This window comes from Lotus japonicus, chromosome 3 (assembly GCF_012489685.1).
Source record: "Lotus japonicus ecotype B-129 chromosome 3, LjGifu_v1.2".
In the NCBI taxonomy this organism is placed as follows: domain Eukaryota; kingdom Viridiplantae; phylum Streptophyta; class Magnoliopsida; order Fabales; family Fabaceae; genus Lotus; species Lotus japonicus.
Genome location: NC_080043.1, coordinates 28,321,694 through 28,340,509, shown reverse-complemented (window position 1 = coordinate 28,340,509; position 18,816 = coordinate 28,321,694). Strand labels below are relative to the sequence as shown.

Here is an 18,816-nt window from a genome sequence, read left to right as displayed (position 1 = left end):
TTCACAATCACTTAAATAGTGCACATTTGAAAATTATTTATAAATTACCTCAATTTCATTTACAAATCTAATTCAGTTTAAATTCCTCTTGTATTCTCAAATAGTTTCACAGCAATATACCACAATGCATATCAGAATGAGAGATATGACAATAAGAAATTATTTTTGACAGTTCACTACAAGAAAGCATTTGAGTTATACATTGAATCCCACAAACCAAGCTGATTATAAGAAATTTTTTGATTTATGCATGTATTCACAACAATGTTTACCTTTCCCCAGCGTCCCTGTAAATACAGTACAGCACCATCTGAATAATCCCAGTAAGAATCCCAATACATTCGGTATCTGCCAAAAAATATAAAATAATAATAAGTGATTAAGTTACTTAGTTTCATGTTAATTAAACTAATTAATTGACTCAATGTATGTATGTATATATTTACAATAATGCATATGTCATTTCGGGAAAAAGCATATGCAAACCACATCACAACACTCAATGTCAGGAAAACTGACAAACTGATGAGCATAAACTGTACTGTCCTGGTTCTAATAACTTTTGCTTGCACAAAAAATTAATTAAGAAAAATATTTATTATTATTATTTATATAAAATAACGGTTGGCACATATAGAATCCAATTGACATTTTGACTTACCATAGTGCTCAGAGGTGCTGCAAACACACTCGTCAAAATAGCGACACAAATCCATTCAAGGATATGGATACGAAGGGAACCTCACATGGTAAAGTATGTGATGAAGAAGATCATCGCAAAGCTCATGCTCATTGCCACAAACAATTTAATTGTTGAATTTCGCAACCAATTAAAAATTAGTTAATTTGGGTGTAAAACTTAATTTCATATAAAGAGTAATATAGCGAGATTTTATTGTACCCTGACATGATGGTTGACACAGATTAGGAAGATCGCAATGTAGATGATCTCCATAAAACGTCTGATGGAGTTAACCGTGATAAGGAGAAGTCCATCGGTTCTGACCAACGCGTAGTATAGCCAGATCACACAACTGAGTAATTCACCAGGTACGGCAGTGAGCTGTATCCTTCTATGGATTTCCTTTTCCATATTTGGTAAAAGGTAGGCCTGCATAAGTTTAGCAAAAGGAAAATTAATTCAGGTATTTATACACCTTGTTACCTAATATAACTAGCTAAATGAATTTCCCTATTGCTAAACTTATGTTATAGTGGCTCGTCTGGCAAGACGCGTCTGGTGGCGCGTGCTCGCTGCACGCACAGTGTCGCACGTTCGAATCCTATGGACACGAAATCACACGAATGGAAATTAACTATAGCAAATTAACTAAAGGTTATAAATAAAAGCAAAACTATTTTTCAACAATTTTATCTCCCTATGCTGCCAATCTTGTTTCTCTACAAAGCATATCTAAGTTTAGCCGCAAGCAGCTCATCATATTTCACCATAGAAACCATAAGTTTAATTCAAGAATTAACACATTCAACAATAGGAGAACCCAATAATTCAGGGAGTGTTGTTATCATTTCCTTTTTCCAATCATTTTGGCATCTAGGCTAGTTTACCTTTAATTTAAGCATGATTTTAACAATAACAGTGTATCTAAATTTCAATTAGCAACTCAAAATTGAACATAAATCAGTGTGTTGTGTTTCACAATCACTTAAATAGTGCACATTTGAAAATTATTTATAAATTACCTCAACTTCATTTACAAATCTAATTCAGTTTAAATTCCTTTTGTATTCTCAAATAGTTTCACAGCAATATACCACAATGCACATCAAAATGAGAGATATGACAATAAGAAATTATTTTTGACAGTTCACTACAAGAAAGCATTTGAGTTATACATTGAATCCCACAAAACAAATTGGCTACAAGAAATTATTTTATTTATGCATGTAAGAACAACAATGTTTACCTCCCCAGCGTCCCTATAAATACAGTACAGCACCATCTGAATGATCGCCAGTAAGAAAGCTAACACATTCGGTATATGCAAAAAATAATAATAATAATAATAATAATAATAACTATAATAATAAGTGATTAATTTATTTAGTTTCATGTTAATTAAAATAACTAATTAACTCAATTAATGTATGTATATACTCAATTAATTCAATGGATTTAGGAGTTTTTTATTTTTTAAATGTGCAACAAATCTGAACCGTAGGATTAAATCAATGGCTAGAAAAACTGCAGGAGGGAGATGGAGGGAAGTTACTGCTGGAGAGGATCCAAATTCACCAAACATTTGGTAAAGGTTAGGGACAAAAAACTTATTTAAGTCTAAAATTAACGGATAATTATTTGTTGACACCTCAAAAATGAGGTGGAATGAGGTGGAGGAGGAGAGAGATAGGAAGAAATGAAAAAAGTAAGAGAGAGAAAGTATAAGATGTGATAAGTGATAAGAGGAGAGAGATAGAGATAAAAATAGGTGGAAATGAAGTGTATAAAAAAGGAGGTGTGTATATATCATTGTTGTAAAATTAATCTGGCTTGTGCTTCATGTATACCCACAAGTACTGAAGTATACTTTAGAGATCATGATCATTCGGAGAACAAGGAGGATTAGAAAGTTCTATTCTATCATATTCAATTTCACTATGATTTACTTCATATGAATTAGTAAAGTGAAATCTGTCTTCTTAGTCAAAGAAAATGTTGAATATGACCCTCCCTCTTCTGCTATTCAAGTCCCATTTTCTCCATCAGTACAATCTCAAATCACCCTCACCCTTTTCATCTAACATCTATCCTGCTCCAGTATGAATCAAAGGTTTCATTGCTACATGCACAGACTATTGATTTTTGTCTCAAGTCCAAGCTAATTGAAATAACTTCCTGCCCAGTGTAACCCAACACCATCTTAGGAATCATATCAGAAATAGGACTAGGTGATCTTTCCCTTTTACGAGACACTTAAACTGAATAGGGGGCAAAAAAGGGGATTTCAAGATTTGCATTGGAAGCATTGATGCATTAAAAAGTGGAAGATAATTGGAAGCACTCATTCAAACATTTTAATAAATGCCCAAGAATTAACCAAAGAAAATTCTTCTGTCAAAAAGAAAAAATTAATCATAGAAAATTCTCCTCATTACATAAGAATCTTAAATGAATGAGTTTCACTAGAAACTTCTTTTTTGGAAAAACTCGTGCCAATTGTGCAAAACTCCATTCCCTACGTTGTTGTAATGGCTTTAGTTCACTGAGGATTGGGAGAACGGCCATTAGCTGAACAGACCCTGGAACCCCATTCAAGCAACTCTTTGCTGGTATCATCCTTGTGAACAATCACCTCAATGAAGCACAAGCTATCCTTCTTAGCTCCTGTTGCTGTCTCAATTGCTTCAACAAGCTCCTCTTCACAAGTAACCTGCAACAAAACATACACAGATTAATATTTTAACAGCAATGAATGAAGTTTTGAGAAGAATGTTTCATGTTATGCTAGCTGCAACTCACCTTAGTGGTCCAGCATTTTCCTTCACCATTGTGGATTGCATCAACTAAGCCAGTGTAATTCCAGTTCTTGATCACATTGTATGGCCCATCATGGATTTCAACTTCAATGGTGTATCCACCATTGTTTATCAGGAAGATGATGTTCTTCTGCCCACATCTCAGCATTGTGGACACATCCTGTGCTGTCACCTACAAAGGAATGATAAATACATTATAATCAATTATTCAAGAATTGTTGAGTTAAAACTTGGAGAAAATAATTCTATAAGTTGAAATTTGGAAATTTGATTATGACCAAGTCAAAACAATTTTCTTTTATTGTAATCATGCTTAAGTAAACTTCGCCTCTAGCTCTTCGGCAGCCAATATAAAACCGACTAATCTTTAATATAGATTAGTGATCCGTATAGTCGATTTCACATTGTGGGATAAGACTTCGAACGCTAAATGCTACAATCATACTTTAAGTAGTTATGCAAGAGTAGACTAACCTGAAAGCTGCCATCACCAATGCAAGCAATTACTCGCTTCTCTGGGACAGCCTGAGCATATCCAAGAGTTGCTCCAACAGACCATCCAATTGACCCATATTGCATTTGGAACTCATAACTGTAAACAAAATTTTCATCAAAACTAGCAAAAAAATTAGGATGACAAGTACCAAGAAACCACATTCAGTCAGCTACTTACCCACACCCTTTTGGCAGCTTCAGCTTCTGGCAGTTAAACCATGAGTCCCCTGTCTCAGCAATCACAGCAGTTTCACCAGACATCATGTTCTGTATATGTTGAAACAGAATATTAACCCTTAAAGGCTCTCTGGGTTCAGACTTCACAGGCAGGCCATCAGGAACAAATATCCTAAAGTAGTTCTCATAAGAAGTGTTGTTCTTCTTGAGGCGCTTCGCAAGCGCCTTGAGGAAATCCTTCATCAGAACACACCCGAATGCAGGTCCATTTCCGATCACAACGCGGTCAGGCTGCACAATGATAGCCTTCTCCTTCTTGAGGAGAAGTGAGTACCCAACAGAGCTGTAGTCATTGAAAATGGGTCCAGCAAAGAGGTATGCATCAGCAGACTCCACAATCTCAGCACAGAAAGCAGTGCTCACAGCTCCCCAATATGTTCCAATGAAGTGAGGGTGGTGCTCAGGGACTAGTCCTTTAGCTGATGGCATTACTGCAAACGCATAGCCACATGCATCAGCAAGCTCAACAAAAGCATCACTGGCCTTAGCCACTCTCAGTTTAGGACCACCAACTAGCACTGGTTTCACTGCCTTGTTCAGAAACTCAGCTGCTGCCTCCACTGCTGCCTCTAACCCCATCTGATTACTCAATCTGCAAAACACCAAATCATAAGTCAATAAAACCAATAAGACTAACTACCCGTTTAGGTGCAAATCAAAGAACACTTATGAAAACTTATTTAGTGTATTTTCTAGTAAGTTCCAATAAGTCTGTACTCAAACTGGCTCTAAAAGAATTATCAGCATTTTCCATGATTGGATTCTTGACAAAACCAGAAGCAACATTAAAAAGTACAAAAACTAGAAAACTTACCTTGGAGATATAGAAAATGGGACAGGATCACGACTGAAAGTGGGGTGAGGAATGCCAGGCAAGTTGCAACTTATGCTTATATAGACAGGCTTGCTTTCTTTCAGTGCAGTTGAGATTGCACTATCAATCATTTCATGAGCATCTTCCAGGTTATTGACCACAGCCTATCAAAATCAAACCATGCACATAAGTCACTTAATACACAACCAAATGAAGTTTCACTTCATCAAGAATTTGTTTTTAAGAAAATCATTTATTTTATTTCACTTCAAAAAGCTAACAAAAGATAGACACCAAAAAGTATATACAATAAAAATATAAATGCTTCAAAAATAGCAATTGTCTCTGTTTCAAACATGTATTCTAAAAAACACCTAATAAATATAAAATTAGATATTTTATACTTCTAAATCAACTTTAAATATCTATCATTTATTTTAATTTGAAATTCATATTTCTATATTAATTTCATACTCTTTTTGGTCAGCCCCTACCTATAAAGTTATTATATTGATCATATATTTACATGAGTTCTGAATTTCAAAAAACTCATTTCTCATTTATTTTTTTCATTTTCTATCTTTCTATTTAACTCCTCTTTTATTTTTTCCTTTCTCTCCGGTATACACCCAAAGAGTGTCTCTGATAGTCCAAACATGCCTTTTATGGTGATTCCTACAAGGCCAAAATGGACCATCAATAAATTTAAGTAGATGACCAAATATTTCTAATTAACTTAGATATTATTAAATCTAGTTAATTTGGACTTTTATTCAGTTATTTTATTTCTAGTCAATTTAGATTTGTATTTACCTTCAAAAAAAAATTAGATTTGTATTTCAGATATTCCGTTATTTCTAATTAGTTATTTCCTTCCTTTCCAATTTAGCTTAGTTGTTATTTCCTTCTATAAATTATATTACCTCTTCATTAATGAAAAATCAGAAAATTAGTATTTTTTTTTTAATTAATCAGAAAATGAGTTTTTTTTTTTTGAACTTGAAAATGTGTATTACTCTCAGTTTATTTGTTTCCTTGTAACCAAAATAAAGTTAATTTGTTTCCTCAAACAATTCTCTAACCCTAACCTTTAACCTTAAATATTATTTAATCAGGAATTTTAATCCTATCAGACTCTCATCTTCTTCCTATTAACGTATGCAAACTTCATAAATAATCTTTTTTTTAATTTCATGTTGGGAAATGAGCACTGGCCACTAAGCCACTAGCACAGCCATAAAAATAAATAAATAGATAACAAGAGAGAGTGGGAATAAAGAAATAGACCTGGTAGCAAGTAACTGTTTGGAAGCACCTAAGTTCCTGGCTGAAATCAGGCAACCCAATAGTATGATGAAGAATCCTGTTAGTACCAAAGTCATTCGAGTTGGGACCACCAACAATGCAAATCAAAGGCAAGTTCTCACTATAAGCCCCTGCAATTGCATTAATCACACTCAGCCCCCCAACAGTGAACGTCACCACGCACGCCCCAACACCACGAGACCTTGCATACCCATCGGCGGCGTACCCGGCGTTCAACTCATTGCAGCACCCGACCACCTTCAGCTCCGGCTCCGCGATGAGGTGGTCCAGCAGCGTCAGGTTGAAGTCACCGGGGACAGAGAACACGTCGGTGACTCCAACTTGCACTAGCCGCCGTGCTAGATGGCGGCCTAGTGTGGCCTCGGAGGGGGTCACCAGCGGCAAGGGGGCAGTGTTTTGGATGGCGGAGACGGCGGTGCCGTTGGGTAGAGACCCCACGTCGTTGCTTGTGGGGTTGCATGTGTCAAGAGATCCGATCCTTGTGTCCATGATGATTGATGAATGATTAATTAGGAGAAAAAGTGAGTGATTGTGTGTGTTAAGTTGTAGAAGATTTTAGTGTGTTGTTGTTGTTGTTGTTGTGAAGAGATGAATGAGAGAAGAGGAGTATTTATAGTGTGTGGTGTAATCAATGTGTTTCTTGGAAGACAAGAACATGAGATGAATGAGACGAGACTGTGTGTGTGTGGCACAAGCAATTCCATTACAAGGGGCGGTTTTCCATTTCAGAAATATTGCTGAAATTATGCATTTAAAATGGAATAAAAATTAACCAGCTGTAATATATGGTTTTCGAATCCAAAAGTGATAATAATAGGCTTTCTTGTTGGAAAATTAATAGGTGATGAAATATGAAAAAAAGAATTAGAAAATGATGAGTAGAAATGAAGCAGAAAAAAAAAAGAAAAAGAAAATGAGATTGAATATATGAAAATTTATATACTGGTCAATATAACATTTGGTTTCAATTTACTTATGCATTGTTTAATGTATCATATTTTTTAAATTAATATAATTATATATTTGGTGAAATATTAAATAATATAAAAATCAAATAATTTAATAAAAATTCTCTTTAATTAAAAATTCATTATTTTTTTATTTTTATGTATTAATTTATATATCAAAATATATATTAATTTTATATAAAGTAATATATATATATTTACCAACGAAAGAAATAGTTTTTAGAATAACTCATAGAAACTCAGCAAAAAAAAATATAAGAATTACTATTTCATAAAGTTCCAAACAATCTTAAAAATACAATTTTGAAAAATTGTTTAAGAAAAAAAAAAGTTGATCTTATCAAATTGTGGTAATAGCAATGGTGGAGGGTGGTGATGATGGTAGCAATGGTGGTCGTGATTGAGGGTGGCGGTCAAGAGGGTAGTGGTAGCTTTGGGGTAGTAGTTGTGGTGGTGGGTGGTGATTATAGTTGTGACGGTGGATTAAATATTTTTAAATAGTTTATACGTTGTAATTTTATCAAACTTTATCTCACATTTCTGAATTAAATAATTCATAATAATTTTAATGTGTAATAACGGATTATGGTAAAGGATATACAATATAATGTGTCAAAAATAAATAAACAATGTATAATTATATATATAAGCTTATATTATGGAACTTAATAATGAAAAATGATTTACTAAAAATGTTTTAAAAATGGAAAATTAGAAGTTGAAAAGAAATTCCTTTAGACAAACAATTCCAAGTCTTAACAATTGTGAAAAAGCATGACACTCATATTGAAAGAAAATACAAAAGAAATATATTAAAAAAATAAAAACTATATTGTTGACCTGTACGGCAACCTGATGCGAAGCTGGAACACAATATTCGATGAAAAATTGCTGCGGCATTAACCAAGTGTCATTGTTTGACCAGCTTCGTGGTTACAAAGAAAAGAGAGTCAATACTCAATTGGTGAGTCAAACTAGATTGCATTTGGTAGAATTTGATAGAGTCAGTGATAGGTCTTTCAAAGTTAAGAATCCACGGGCGAAACAAAACATACCTAGTAGTATAAAACAAACAAAACCAACACCTGGTTTGGTTCGTTAATTATACGCAGACATGTGATTAAAAAAAGAATGATCGAAGATATTTTTGGTTGTCTGTATTAAAAACTTTTTTTTGTTTTTTTACTTAATCTTACTTCTTGTTTAAAGAATATTCTCTTTCAAAAAATAAAATAAAAAAGAAATTTCAAAAAAAAAATTCTCAGTTTTGATTCACTCATAGTTCACTTTATTATCTATCTCATTTTTCTTTCTACCGCTCTTATCTTTTTCTATCACTTATTGTATCTTCCATTTCTTTCTCTTCTCTTCTTATATATCATTAAGTGTAAGTAAATTTAAAGTGTGAAGGTAATGTTTGTCTTTTCTTTTTGTATTGATTCTCTCAATACTCAAACCTAATTATTTCAAAAATATAAAGATTGAAGTCAAATGAAAAAATAAAGAAGAACCAAAAAAAACATATTTAAACAAAACAAATATTACCATTATTTTGAGATACTTAAATTTTTAATTACTACCACGGTTTCCAGTATTTTCTTTCTTTGATTTCCTAAAACTTGTATTGTTCTAGAAACCATTATTTAATAATTATACTTATAAATACTCATTTGATTAGTATAATTGTACTTTTCACTTATCACCATTCTCACATATTACTCAATCATTCATTCTCTTTAACACAAGTCACTTTTTCCATAAGAGTATTTGAGTGAAAATATGTACTCCTTCCGTTCCTTATTATAAGGTTATTTTTTAGTGTTTTTCTTGTTCCTAAATACAAGTCCATTTACAATATCAATGGAGCATTAATTATTTTTTTTCCAAAACTATCCTCATATTTAATATGAAAGAGACAATGGGATTTTGAAATAATAACTTGGAGAGAGAAATTTATAAAAAATTAAATAAGGGTAATGTAGGAAAGTGAATAAATTCTTTTACAAATTTATTGTTTGTAACTACTTTTCTTAATCTAAGAAAATTAGGTAAAATTGACTTATATATAAGAACGGAGGGAGTATTAATTAAAAAGCTTTTAAACTATAACCTAACTTTAAAAAATAAAATATCAGAAACACATGTAGTAGTAGTAGTTGTAAGGGAACTGGGAAAAGAGGTGGATTTGTCACTTTGCTTCGTCCTAGGAAAGAATAAAGAAAGCTATTAAATTGAGTCCCACGATCATTGGTTTGGAAGGTGTGAAACCGATTAAGTAGTTAAGATAGCTGCTGCTGGTAATTGAACAAAACCAATGTTCGTAATAAACTCTGCTGGTTTTAGATCCATTGATTGAAAAGGTTGGAATTGAAGATCGAAGGTGCATGTGAATTGCATGAAAGTGGAGCGCGTTGTCTCTCTTGTCATGTGGCTCCATCGATGGGAAGAATCCAAGAGGGAACATCCGCCATGATTGGTTTAAAGTAGGGAGAGTTGGGTTTTTTCTCATAATAAAAAATTGTTACTTGCAAACTTAATCCTCTATAAAATCTAAGGTGAACCTAATATGGACCATTTTTAGGTGGTGTAATTTTACACCACCTACTTTGACGGGGTATAGCAGGTCAACACATTATTTTTTTTAAGAAAAAATATCATTAAAAATTTGTCATATATTAAATTTCTTTAAAAAAAGATGTGTTGACCTGTTATAGCAGGTTAAAAAAAATGGTCTAAAATTAGACCACTTAAAAATTGGTCCACATTAGGGGTCACCTAAAATCTAATACTTATTTTACCCTATAAAATAAGTCTTTCATTTTAGATGGGTCGAACCCGTCAACGAAATTATCTTATCAATGAGAGCAAGTGTTTGTAATGATGTTCAACTTGCCAAAAGCACATTGACCTTAGCGGCACAAGAGTCCAGAATTAGCTAAAAACACATTGAAATTGCCATGAAATGTGCACTGACATAAGTACAAATTTAAACACAGTAATATGTCGGCATGGTGACTCATGTGACTCTATTAGTTGGACACATCATAAATAAATGAAAATGATTGATGAACACTCCCTAGAGCAAGATGGGAAGAGATAAAATATAAATAATGATATACGTAAAATATAATGTGATAAAAAGAGAAAGATAAAGAAACATACTCCCTCCGGTCCTATTTATAAGCAACAAAAAAAAAATTCACATAGTTTAAGAAATGTAGTTAAACTAGATAAAATGCATTAAATTTGTCTTAAATCAAAATAAACTTCTAAAATTACCCTTTGTTATTAGTGTTGGAAAGTGGGAAAGAGAGAGAATAATTAATGAGACACATTTTACAAGTTAGAATTAATAAGGGCATCATTGGAAAAAATTAATTAATATAGCTCAAACTTTCATTTGGTTCTTATAAAAAGGACCAAGGTTTTTCTTCTCTTTCATGCTTATAAATAGGACCGGAGGGAGTACAAAAATGGGATGCATGGAAAGTGTTGTTATTATTAATGGTTTACGAATTGGGACTGATAAGTAAAAAGCAACAAAAAGTAACTGCTTAGGCTTTGTTTGGATTTAATTTAAGTTAGCTTTCGACTGAAAGTACGTTCATCCCAATGGAGGCCGACTCTTACTTTCACGTTCGACACTGTATTCATCATTCCAAGACCATGGAACAGGCTGCCAACTGAAATTCAAATAAGCACTTATAGCTACGGTAATTGAAAATGAAGGAACTAACATTTTCCTCCTCAATATTTTGGGATAAATTAAATTCTATTAGTCCTTGTGTTAAATGAAATAGCAAATAAAATCTCATCTCAATGTGTGGAAACGTCATTCATGAAGTCCTCGAATCAGTTACTTTTGCAACAAGCTTGGTGCATATAATTCATATACTGCAACTTGATGGGCGTGTTAGAAATAATGTAAATAAATAAATTATGGCTTGTACATTATTTCAAAATCAACATGATTGGAGAAACTATAGATCTTGTATTTACGTGTATTATATATAATTCATCCTGTAATGTAATTCAGGCAGATTCATCTTTATGTCTCTCGCACCATTCAGTTGAAGTTAACAACTTAGTTCTAGTAGTTAAGTGTTCCTGTAATTTTCAGAAGTGTATAATTTATACAGTACAAACATCCCCAAACCAATTTTAACCTCTTGTAGATCAAAATATTCCAAATTTACAGCCAACCTCAGCTGGTGTTTTTCAACAAAAGAAACTGCAATATATAAATTTAAGCCTGGATAATACAATGTCACACATTATCACATCTCGTGTCAGAAATATGAATACTATGCACAAAAAGATCACAAAGTCCAGAAGAAGACTTCAAGAATTAATCTTTTACTTCTCATACTCTTTCGTCAAATGCTCTTCTCTCCCTGCTCACGAGCAATGGAAGCAGCGAGAATTCCTAGATCGTGGTTTAAATCAGTCAATGAAGATTCACATTCAGAGATTATTCTTGTGACAGAAGAAGGCCCTTCAGAAGTCTCGGAAGATCCAAAAGCAAGAGCTGCATGAGAGTCTCTAAGATTCCGCAGGTTACCCAAAAACTGTTGAAAACAAACAGATACAAATAAAAAGGATTTTATAAATGCAATCAATGATAAGAAATTGAGCAATTTATTATGGAGACCAACATGCAGTACTTTTACTCAACTATATTAATAAGGCATTATTTGAGCACAAATGCATTCATCATGTAAACTTCCAGTTTAGAATACGTTTACAATGGGGTGAATTAAATTAAATCATGCACTTCAATAATTTACAGTGAATCATCTTTGACTAGTTTCATCAGATTTTACCAGAGTAATTGTAGAAAAATGAATAAAGAGCCCAAGTTAACAATTTAGCATTTAATATTGATATCCCAAACCTTGGATGAACTGATTAAGGAAGTAGAATCTCAACCCATTGATAATTTTTAGTCAGGTAGCTGTATAGTGTGTAATAAAATAGCAGAGCCCCCAATAGAGGCGCTCAAGCACCAATAAAATTGCAAGCTTCACAGGTCTTGTTCAGTACAAAGTCTAGAACCCTTAACAATTTGGTGCAAACATATCAAGCCATTAAACTGCAACGAGGAATCGATTATATTTGTTATATGAATCATAATAACTTTTAATCATCTTAAACAGCAAGATGGGATAATCATATACTCTGTTTGCCACCTTTTTATCCCTTCCACACAGAGATTTGAAATTCTGACATGATGTTTAGTTTAGTCTCAAACAAAATAAATGTGAAGTCCATAAGGAAATAGGGGTAAAAGGTTAAGACCAGACACCATTGAAGGAGGGAGGGAGGATGAGAATAATGAACTAATGCAAATGAGCAAGTTCAACATGAGAAGGAAAACTGAAGGATTGAAGAAAAACAAACAGTAAGAATTTCACTCATACATAAACTAATCTAATAATCTAATATACACACAAATGAAATCATGTATCAGAATTGTTAGAAATATAGTATTAAATAATTTGTGTCTTCACCAAAAAGTTTAGGATAGCTTCTTCATAATATGGTAAGTTCAGAACCTCTACGACAAAGTGGTTTAAGCTTTTGGAATAGTTGGTTCATGACAAGAATGATTAGCTTAAGCAATAAAAGGTATTCCATATTTGTTTAAATACTTTTGTAACTAACCATTAATAGATGAATTTAGAAACCTAGCATCAATCCTTGATTTTAAGTTTCTAATAATTCAGTCAGTGTCATAGGTTTAAGGAAAATATATATGCCATCATAGGTAGGTTACCTTCAAAAGCATTTTGTATGCCTCCAATAAACGATTGGCAGCTGGTCCGAATCCATGAAGCTGTGGAACCTCCATCATATGCGTCCATGGACGAATTTCCTATACAAAAGTCAGCTATTGCAAGTTACATGTAAAGTGAGAGCATTGTTATTAAAAGCAAACACTGATCATTCAATCTCCCATGGATGGTTAAGATTAAAAACTACTTAAATGTCATGTTATTAACTTTCGGGTGACTGTTTAAGGACTCCTTCAATATTTATCCATGGAAATGATAGATCATTAATTCCAAGGAATACAAGTGTACATGAAACACCACGATAGCCTCATCATATCATTCAAAAATAGTCTGCTGCTACATAGGTGTGTCCTAGCTTCCTCAGAACAATTTATGGTCGACTCCCACTAAACGATTTTGGGTATACTGTTAATAATGGAGGAAGGAATTGTCAAGCCTCTTGGCTCAAACATGGGTCACCTTAAGCTCCTGAGCTTCTCAAACTTAAGAGCTAATACTGAGCTTGGTATAATTTAGATATTCTATAATTTTTACATATATTCATTTAAAAATGTTCATTTGTTCATATATTGAACCAGCTCACCAGCTAATGAGTCGACATATGAAAGCTCATAACCTCACACACAGCAAATTAAGATGTTAATAAACCAAGTTGCGAGCAAGCTCCCAAGTTGGTCCATCTTCCAATCCTATTGCTTGTGCTGGTGCATAGGAATGAGTATCAGCACCGTAAAAATTAGTATAATAATACCATTAGATTAAGTACAGAATATTAACAAAATGATGATTATAGCCTTTTATCAAAACCAAAAAAAATTAAACAAAGTTTATAAATAAAGAAAAACACAATAGTACAATCATTGGTAAGCATACATTTACTATCAACATTTAATAGTCAATAAAATACATCACAATCGGCTAAGTTTAAGACAAATTAGTTTGTTATAATCAGTGGATAAACATTCTACTTCTATGACCCTCTCTAATTTATTAAAGGGCCTTGATGCCTTTCATAGCTACCCAGTCACACACTAAAATCAGCCAAGCCTTACTCAATGATGAGACCAGGTTTATCATGTACCGATTACAAGCAGAGGTATCCGGTTTTTTAAGAAGGGCCAATTACAATTACAAGTTTCACCCCTGGCAATACAGTGGCCAAATCCATTGATCCATAATTCCATATGAACCAACTATTCTGGTCTAGGTACTCAAATTATGAGATAGTTAGAAGTATATAATGTCTCTAACTAACTGCAACCAAAACTTCACAAATTGCAATGATAGTCTAATTTATCCCCATATTTTTTTCTTACACTTATAATATACTAACTCCTAATTTGAGTAGGTTTGAACAAATCGGGTAATAGGATTTTCAAAACACAATAGGGAAAATCCTGGTCAAACCTTGGTATAAATCAAATTGAATGTTCTAGCTGTTTCTAGGAAAGATTCCAAATGTGCCCGCAGCTGGGATTCCACCTCAGTATACTCCTCATCAGGATTGTAAGCATGCTACAAAAAGGATAAAAATAAGAACAAGAAAAATAATTAGAAGCATATTTACGTTATAATCTCTTCATTAAAGGAAAAAGAAGAAGAAACTAGATCATAAGAGAACAAGAGCTTAAAAAACTGGAAAAAAAAAAATTACACACAATTTTGTATACGGAATCGTGAAAACATTATTTTTCTCAAACCAAATAGGCCCTATGGGTGTGTTTGGGTTAACAACTTAATTAAGTGCTTATGTCAAAAAGTACTAATCACGTAAGCGCTTAACCATAAGATTATTTGAAAAGCTTAATGAAATAAGCTCAAAGAGTCTATCTATAAGCACTTATTCATAAACTAAAATGAGAAATAAGCTCAAGATTTTATAAGCAGGTAATAAACTATTCTCATATGCTTAACCAAACACCCACCTGAGTGTTTATTTATTCTATAAGATAGACTCTTCCAAGCGAACTCTAACATGAATAAAATTGAATGAAGCAAACAAATAGTGATATTTTTTCCAAGCTTTTGGTAGATTAGTCTAAGACTTGCTGCAAAAATTAATCCAAGCCACAACATTACTAGCAAAATTTAGCTTTCAATAAGAAATGGCTGACAGCTGCCCAAAAGCTAAAATTGCAAAGAATCAGCAAACAGGGGGGGGGGGGGCAAAACATGATGTTTGTCAATGAGAAATCTGGTTTTATGTCCCCATTTAGTAAATCCTTGGAAGGCATTGAAAAAGCAAGAACAAGACAGGCTAAGAAAGATGATTGAGGAAAATAATTAACCAGAAACTTGAAATTTCTAAACATTTACCAAGAAACACAAAATAGAACAATCATAGGCTTATTTTGGTAATAACAAAATATAGGAAAATACAGGATATTAACTAGGTGAAACAATATGGCTTGAAAAATATATGTATATATATAGGAGAAATAATATCAAGCTGCTGAATATTTTCCAGCAGATCTTACAGATACATGTCACCATCAGATCAGAGGACAAGAAGTGTGTTAACCTTAGATGCCAAGTCATCAACTTTTTGTTGAAGATTCAACAATATTTTTGATTGTTCAGAAAGCTTTGACTCCAGCTCGGATACCTCTGGCCTGAAAATAGTTAGATTGAAGAAACAGAATGTTACTACATCTTTCGTGATAGAAAGTTCTTTTCCAAGTAAAAAATAAACCATTTCCATCAAATGAACTTCTAATTTTTAATCATTTATATAAACTGATTGCATAATATTCAACTGTCAAATTCAAAGTGTTAGTAAGATATGTTTGTGTAATACTTAAGACAAGGAAACACAGTAATCTCAAATAAACAAACAAACAAACAAACAACAAAAGTCTTATCCCACTAACTGAGGTCGGCTATATGGATCACCCAACCCCATTGCGCTTGATCAAAACCAAATTTGTGCGATATTATTGACCCTGAGGTCGCTTTTAATAAGATCTTTCAACGTCTCTTTCTCTCCTTTTTCTCCGTCTATAACTAAAAGGCTAAAACCCTATAATTTCACTATTCTCAATTCAATAATTCAAGAATGGGAAAAAAAATTATAAGAAAAGGAAGCAAGAAACATTTACAATGGATATATGGACTGAATCTGAACATCTGCAGGAAACAATTTACATTCTTCAGAAAATATTTGAGCTTGTTTTTCTGCAATTGAATCTATCAATTGGATGTCCTTTACTACCTGTTCGTCAACACTACAGAAATAAGAGTACAAACAAATTTATGTCAATTCCATCTGTGCATAGTCATACTAATATAAAAAGAGATAGCACCACTAAGAAATATATATATATATATATAGACAACCTCCATTCCGGATTATCAGCATAAATGGTTGCCTCCACTAGATCTACTATAAGACGAAGCATTTCAGTTCGGTCTTCATAGCTTCCATGTCCCTGTCACATATTTGCTTAGTATTATCTAGCTTTCCAGGTAAATTCTAGACAAAATGTGTACGAAATTATGAATCTTGCTATGATGCATGGCACATCAAATTTGGACATAAAACACTAATTTTTCATTTTTCTCTAATAAACAGAGTGACCACTGCATCCAAGGGGAAAATATCAAATCTAGAAGCAAGCTATCAATAACCTCCTCGCATTCTTGAAATGCAAAGAATATTTTTCTCTTCTTGTTAAACCATAACTAGATAGGTTTTTTAAGGAAAGTTTTCAACGGGTTAGCTATAAATCACAAATAGCACATGTTGGTTAGACACAAATAAGACAGAACCAGCTCAATCTTCTTCTGTGCACTGGTTTTTCCCAATTCACCTGATTGCTTGTGGCTCTTTTGGCATTAAGCCCTTAAATCATAACAACTATCTGTCTATGAAAACCAAGACAAGGGGCCAGGAAGATAGCTAAAATACGCTTAAAACTTAATGCAGGTAGTTACTGCTTCCAAGCATTCTAGTTCGTAGTGATGCCATACCCAGTACCACTTTAAAGGCCTCTTTTAAAAATAGTTTTCCACAGATATGACTAAAAACAGTACATATAATTCAGAAATAAATTAGTAAACTTATAAGCAACTTTTCCCCAACAACAATGTCAGGCTAAAATATTCTAATAGTCCTTCCCACATTGAGATCAGATATTGCAGGAAATCAAAATCATTAAACAAAGCCCACAAAGAAAGGGACAACTACAAAACAATTCAGAAGGTATGCTCATATGAAGACAGAAGGATGTAGTTGAGAGAGTTGTAAAGATAAGAGCAATAAGTATATTGCTAACTACTGTTAGAGCAAGACCACATGCCAAATTGTATATATATAAGAAAGAAATACAATGAAAAAGAAAATATTATGGAAAATTAGAACAATTCAACAACTCAAGCTTAAAAAAACAGAGAAAACAATAGGAATTAAAACTTAACCATAAAAACATGTATCCAGCAGCTAGTCATCTATGCTTCCTATAGCTACGTTTATGAATTTGGTAAAATAGCAATACGAGAAAATCAAAATGACTCACTTGAATGGCTTCTATATCTACAGTTGTCGTAATCCCCAAAAACTTTGCAATCTCTGCCAAATCTGCAAATTTATCAGTCATAGGAAGCAAAGTCACTACAAGAAGAGACAATCAAAGGGTGCAAGAGAGGCAAACTTGTTTCAAAATTATAAGCCACTAAACACAGACACAGGGTGCATGATGTATGACAAAAGTGAAGTAGACAGAGAGCAATTGGCAAGTAAATAGTCACTCAAATGCATTCAGTTCGGATGCTTAAAGAGCGGGGCAAAATTGAGTCTTTCATCAGTGTTTAAAGAAAAACAAAAGAATAAAAGAACAAATTGCAATGCGTTAATAAATGTGGAATAGCAGAGTACAAATGCATTCAGTTCGGATGCAGCACATACAAAGAATATTCCATGTGTATGAATCATACTATAAGAAACATACTTAGTCACAAACAGTTAAAACAGTTACTTAGTCACAAACAAAGCTATTAGAATTCGGGAGGCCTAACTCAACCCAAAAGCTAGCTCAAGAGTTGAGGGTTACTCTACCCTATATAAACGCGTGTTTGGCCACATCTCTAGCCAATGTGGGACTTCTAACAAAAGCTAATTAGGAACTTTAAAAAGAAGGAAAATTAGAACTCATACACTGAATTCGAGGGGTCTCGTCATCACGATCAAGGGCATCTCCTTGTAAGTTTTGTTGAGAAAATGGTGATTTATCACCTAAGAGCCTGTAATTGATGAATTACAATTTACAAGTACCCAAAAGAATAAGAATGAATAGATGAGAGAAAAGTGAGAATGGGGATACCGAAAGAAGAGCCATTCGAGAAGGGAATAGCGTTCCATGCCGGCGAAAAGGAGGGACTGAGCAGGTGCATTGGCTCTCGGGTAATTTAGGATTCCCAGTTTCTTCTGAATCTCTTCCATTTGCCTCGATGCCATCTCGCGGTGGCGGGATCGAGCTTCAGCCGACGATGACGGTGGTGGTGGATGAGGGTTCTGCACGACTTAGAGTGGGTTTGGCTGAGGCTTGACCGTTGAAGTGCCTCCGTGAAAAGCAGCTCCGTCGCGAGCTCAATCTCTCTACCCTATCGCCGGCGAGTTTCTCTCTCTCTCTCTCACGTTAACTGAATAACGTTTTACTCAGCAGATGTAAAAATACTGGACCTGCAT

The 18,816-nt window shown here is 33.5% G+C and overlaps 2 protein-coding genes across 3 annotated transcripts; both read right to left on the bottom strand.

Annotated features, from left to right (window-relative positions):
- Positions 1–3,010: 3,010 nt before the first annotated feature.
- On the bottom strand, positions 3,011–7,021 carry LOC130749146 (pyruvate decarboxylase 2-like). The gene is made up of 6 exons (XM_057602441.1): positions 6,332–7,021; positions 5,045–5,208; positions 4,172–4,822; positions 3,973–4,090; positions 3,482–3,670; positions 3,011–3,392 (listed from the first exon to the last, which is right to left on the bottom strand). Exons 1-6 carry the CDS (start codon positions 6,857–6,859, stop codon positions 3,222–3,224), a joined length of 1,821 nt encoding a protein of 606 aa, XP_057458424.1. The 5' UTR covers positions 6,860–7,021; the 3' UTR covers positions 3,011–3,221.
- Positions 7,022–11,485: 4,464 nt separating this feature from the next.
- Positions 11,486–18,816, bottom strand: LOC130748835 (AUGMIN subunit 7). 2 transcript variants are annotated; one of them, XM_057602079.1, is made up of 9 exons: positions 18,452–18,813; positions 18,286–18,371; positions 17,648–17,709; positions 16,470–16,561; positions 16,232–16,357; positions 15,655–15,745; positions 14,541–14,648; positions 13,115–13,213; positions 11,486–11,906 (listed from the first exon to the last, which is right to left on the bottom strand). In XM_057602079.1, exons 1-9 carry the CDS (start codon positions 18,583–18,585, stop codon positions 11,715–11,717), a joined length of 990 nt encoding a protein of 329 aa, XP_057458062.1. In that variant the 5' UTR covers positions 18,586–18,813; the 3' UTR covers positions 11,486–11,714. The 2 variants fall into 2 exon arrangements, with proteins under 2 accessions (XP_057458062.1, XP_057458063.1); XM_057602080.1 differs by lacking the exons at positions 11,486–11,906; positions 13,115–13,213 and adding an exon at positions 13,240–13,834 and having other exon boundaries at positions 18,452–18,816.

Coding starts and splice junctions, on each gene's coding strand:
- LOC130749146 (XM_057602441.1), bottom strand. CDS start 6,859: ATGGACACAAGGATCGGATCTCTTGACACATGCAACCCCACAAGCAAC. Junction 4,823..5,044: donor CCATTTTCTATATCTCCAAG/GTAAGTTTTCTA, acceptor GGTGTTTTGCAG/ATTGAGTAATCAGATGGGGT. Junction 3,671..3,972: donor TTGGTGATGGCAGCTTTCAG/GTTAGTCTACTC, acceptor ATTCCTTTGTAG/GTGACAGCACAGGATGTGTC.
- LOC130748835 (XM_057602079.1), bottom strand. CDS start 18,585: ATGGCATCGAGGCAAATGGAAGAGATTCAGAAGAAACTGGGAATCCTA. Junction 18,372..18,451: donor CTCGAATGGCTCTTCTTTCG/GTATCCCCATTC, acceptor CATCAATTACAG/GCTCTTAGGTGATAAATCAC. Junction 14,649..15,654: donor TTGATGACTTGGCATCTAAG/GTTAACACACTT, acceptor TCCTTTTTGTAG/CATGCTTACAATCCTGATGA.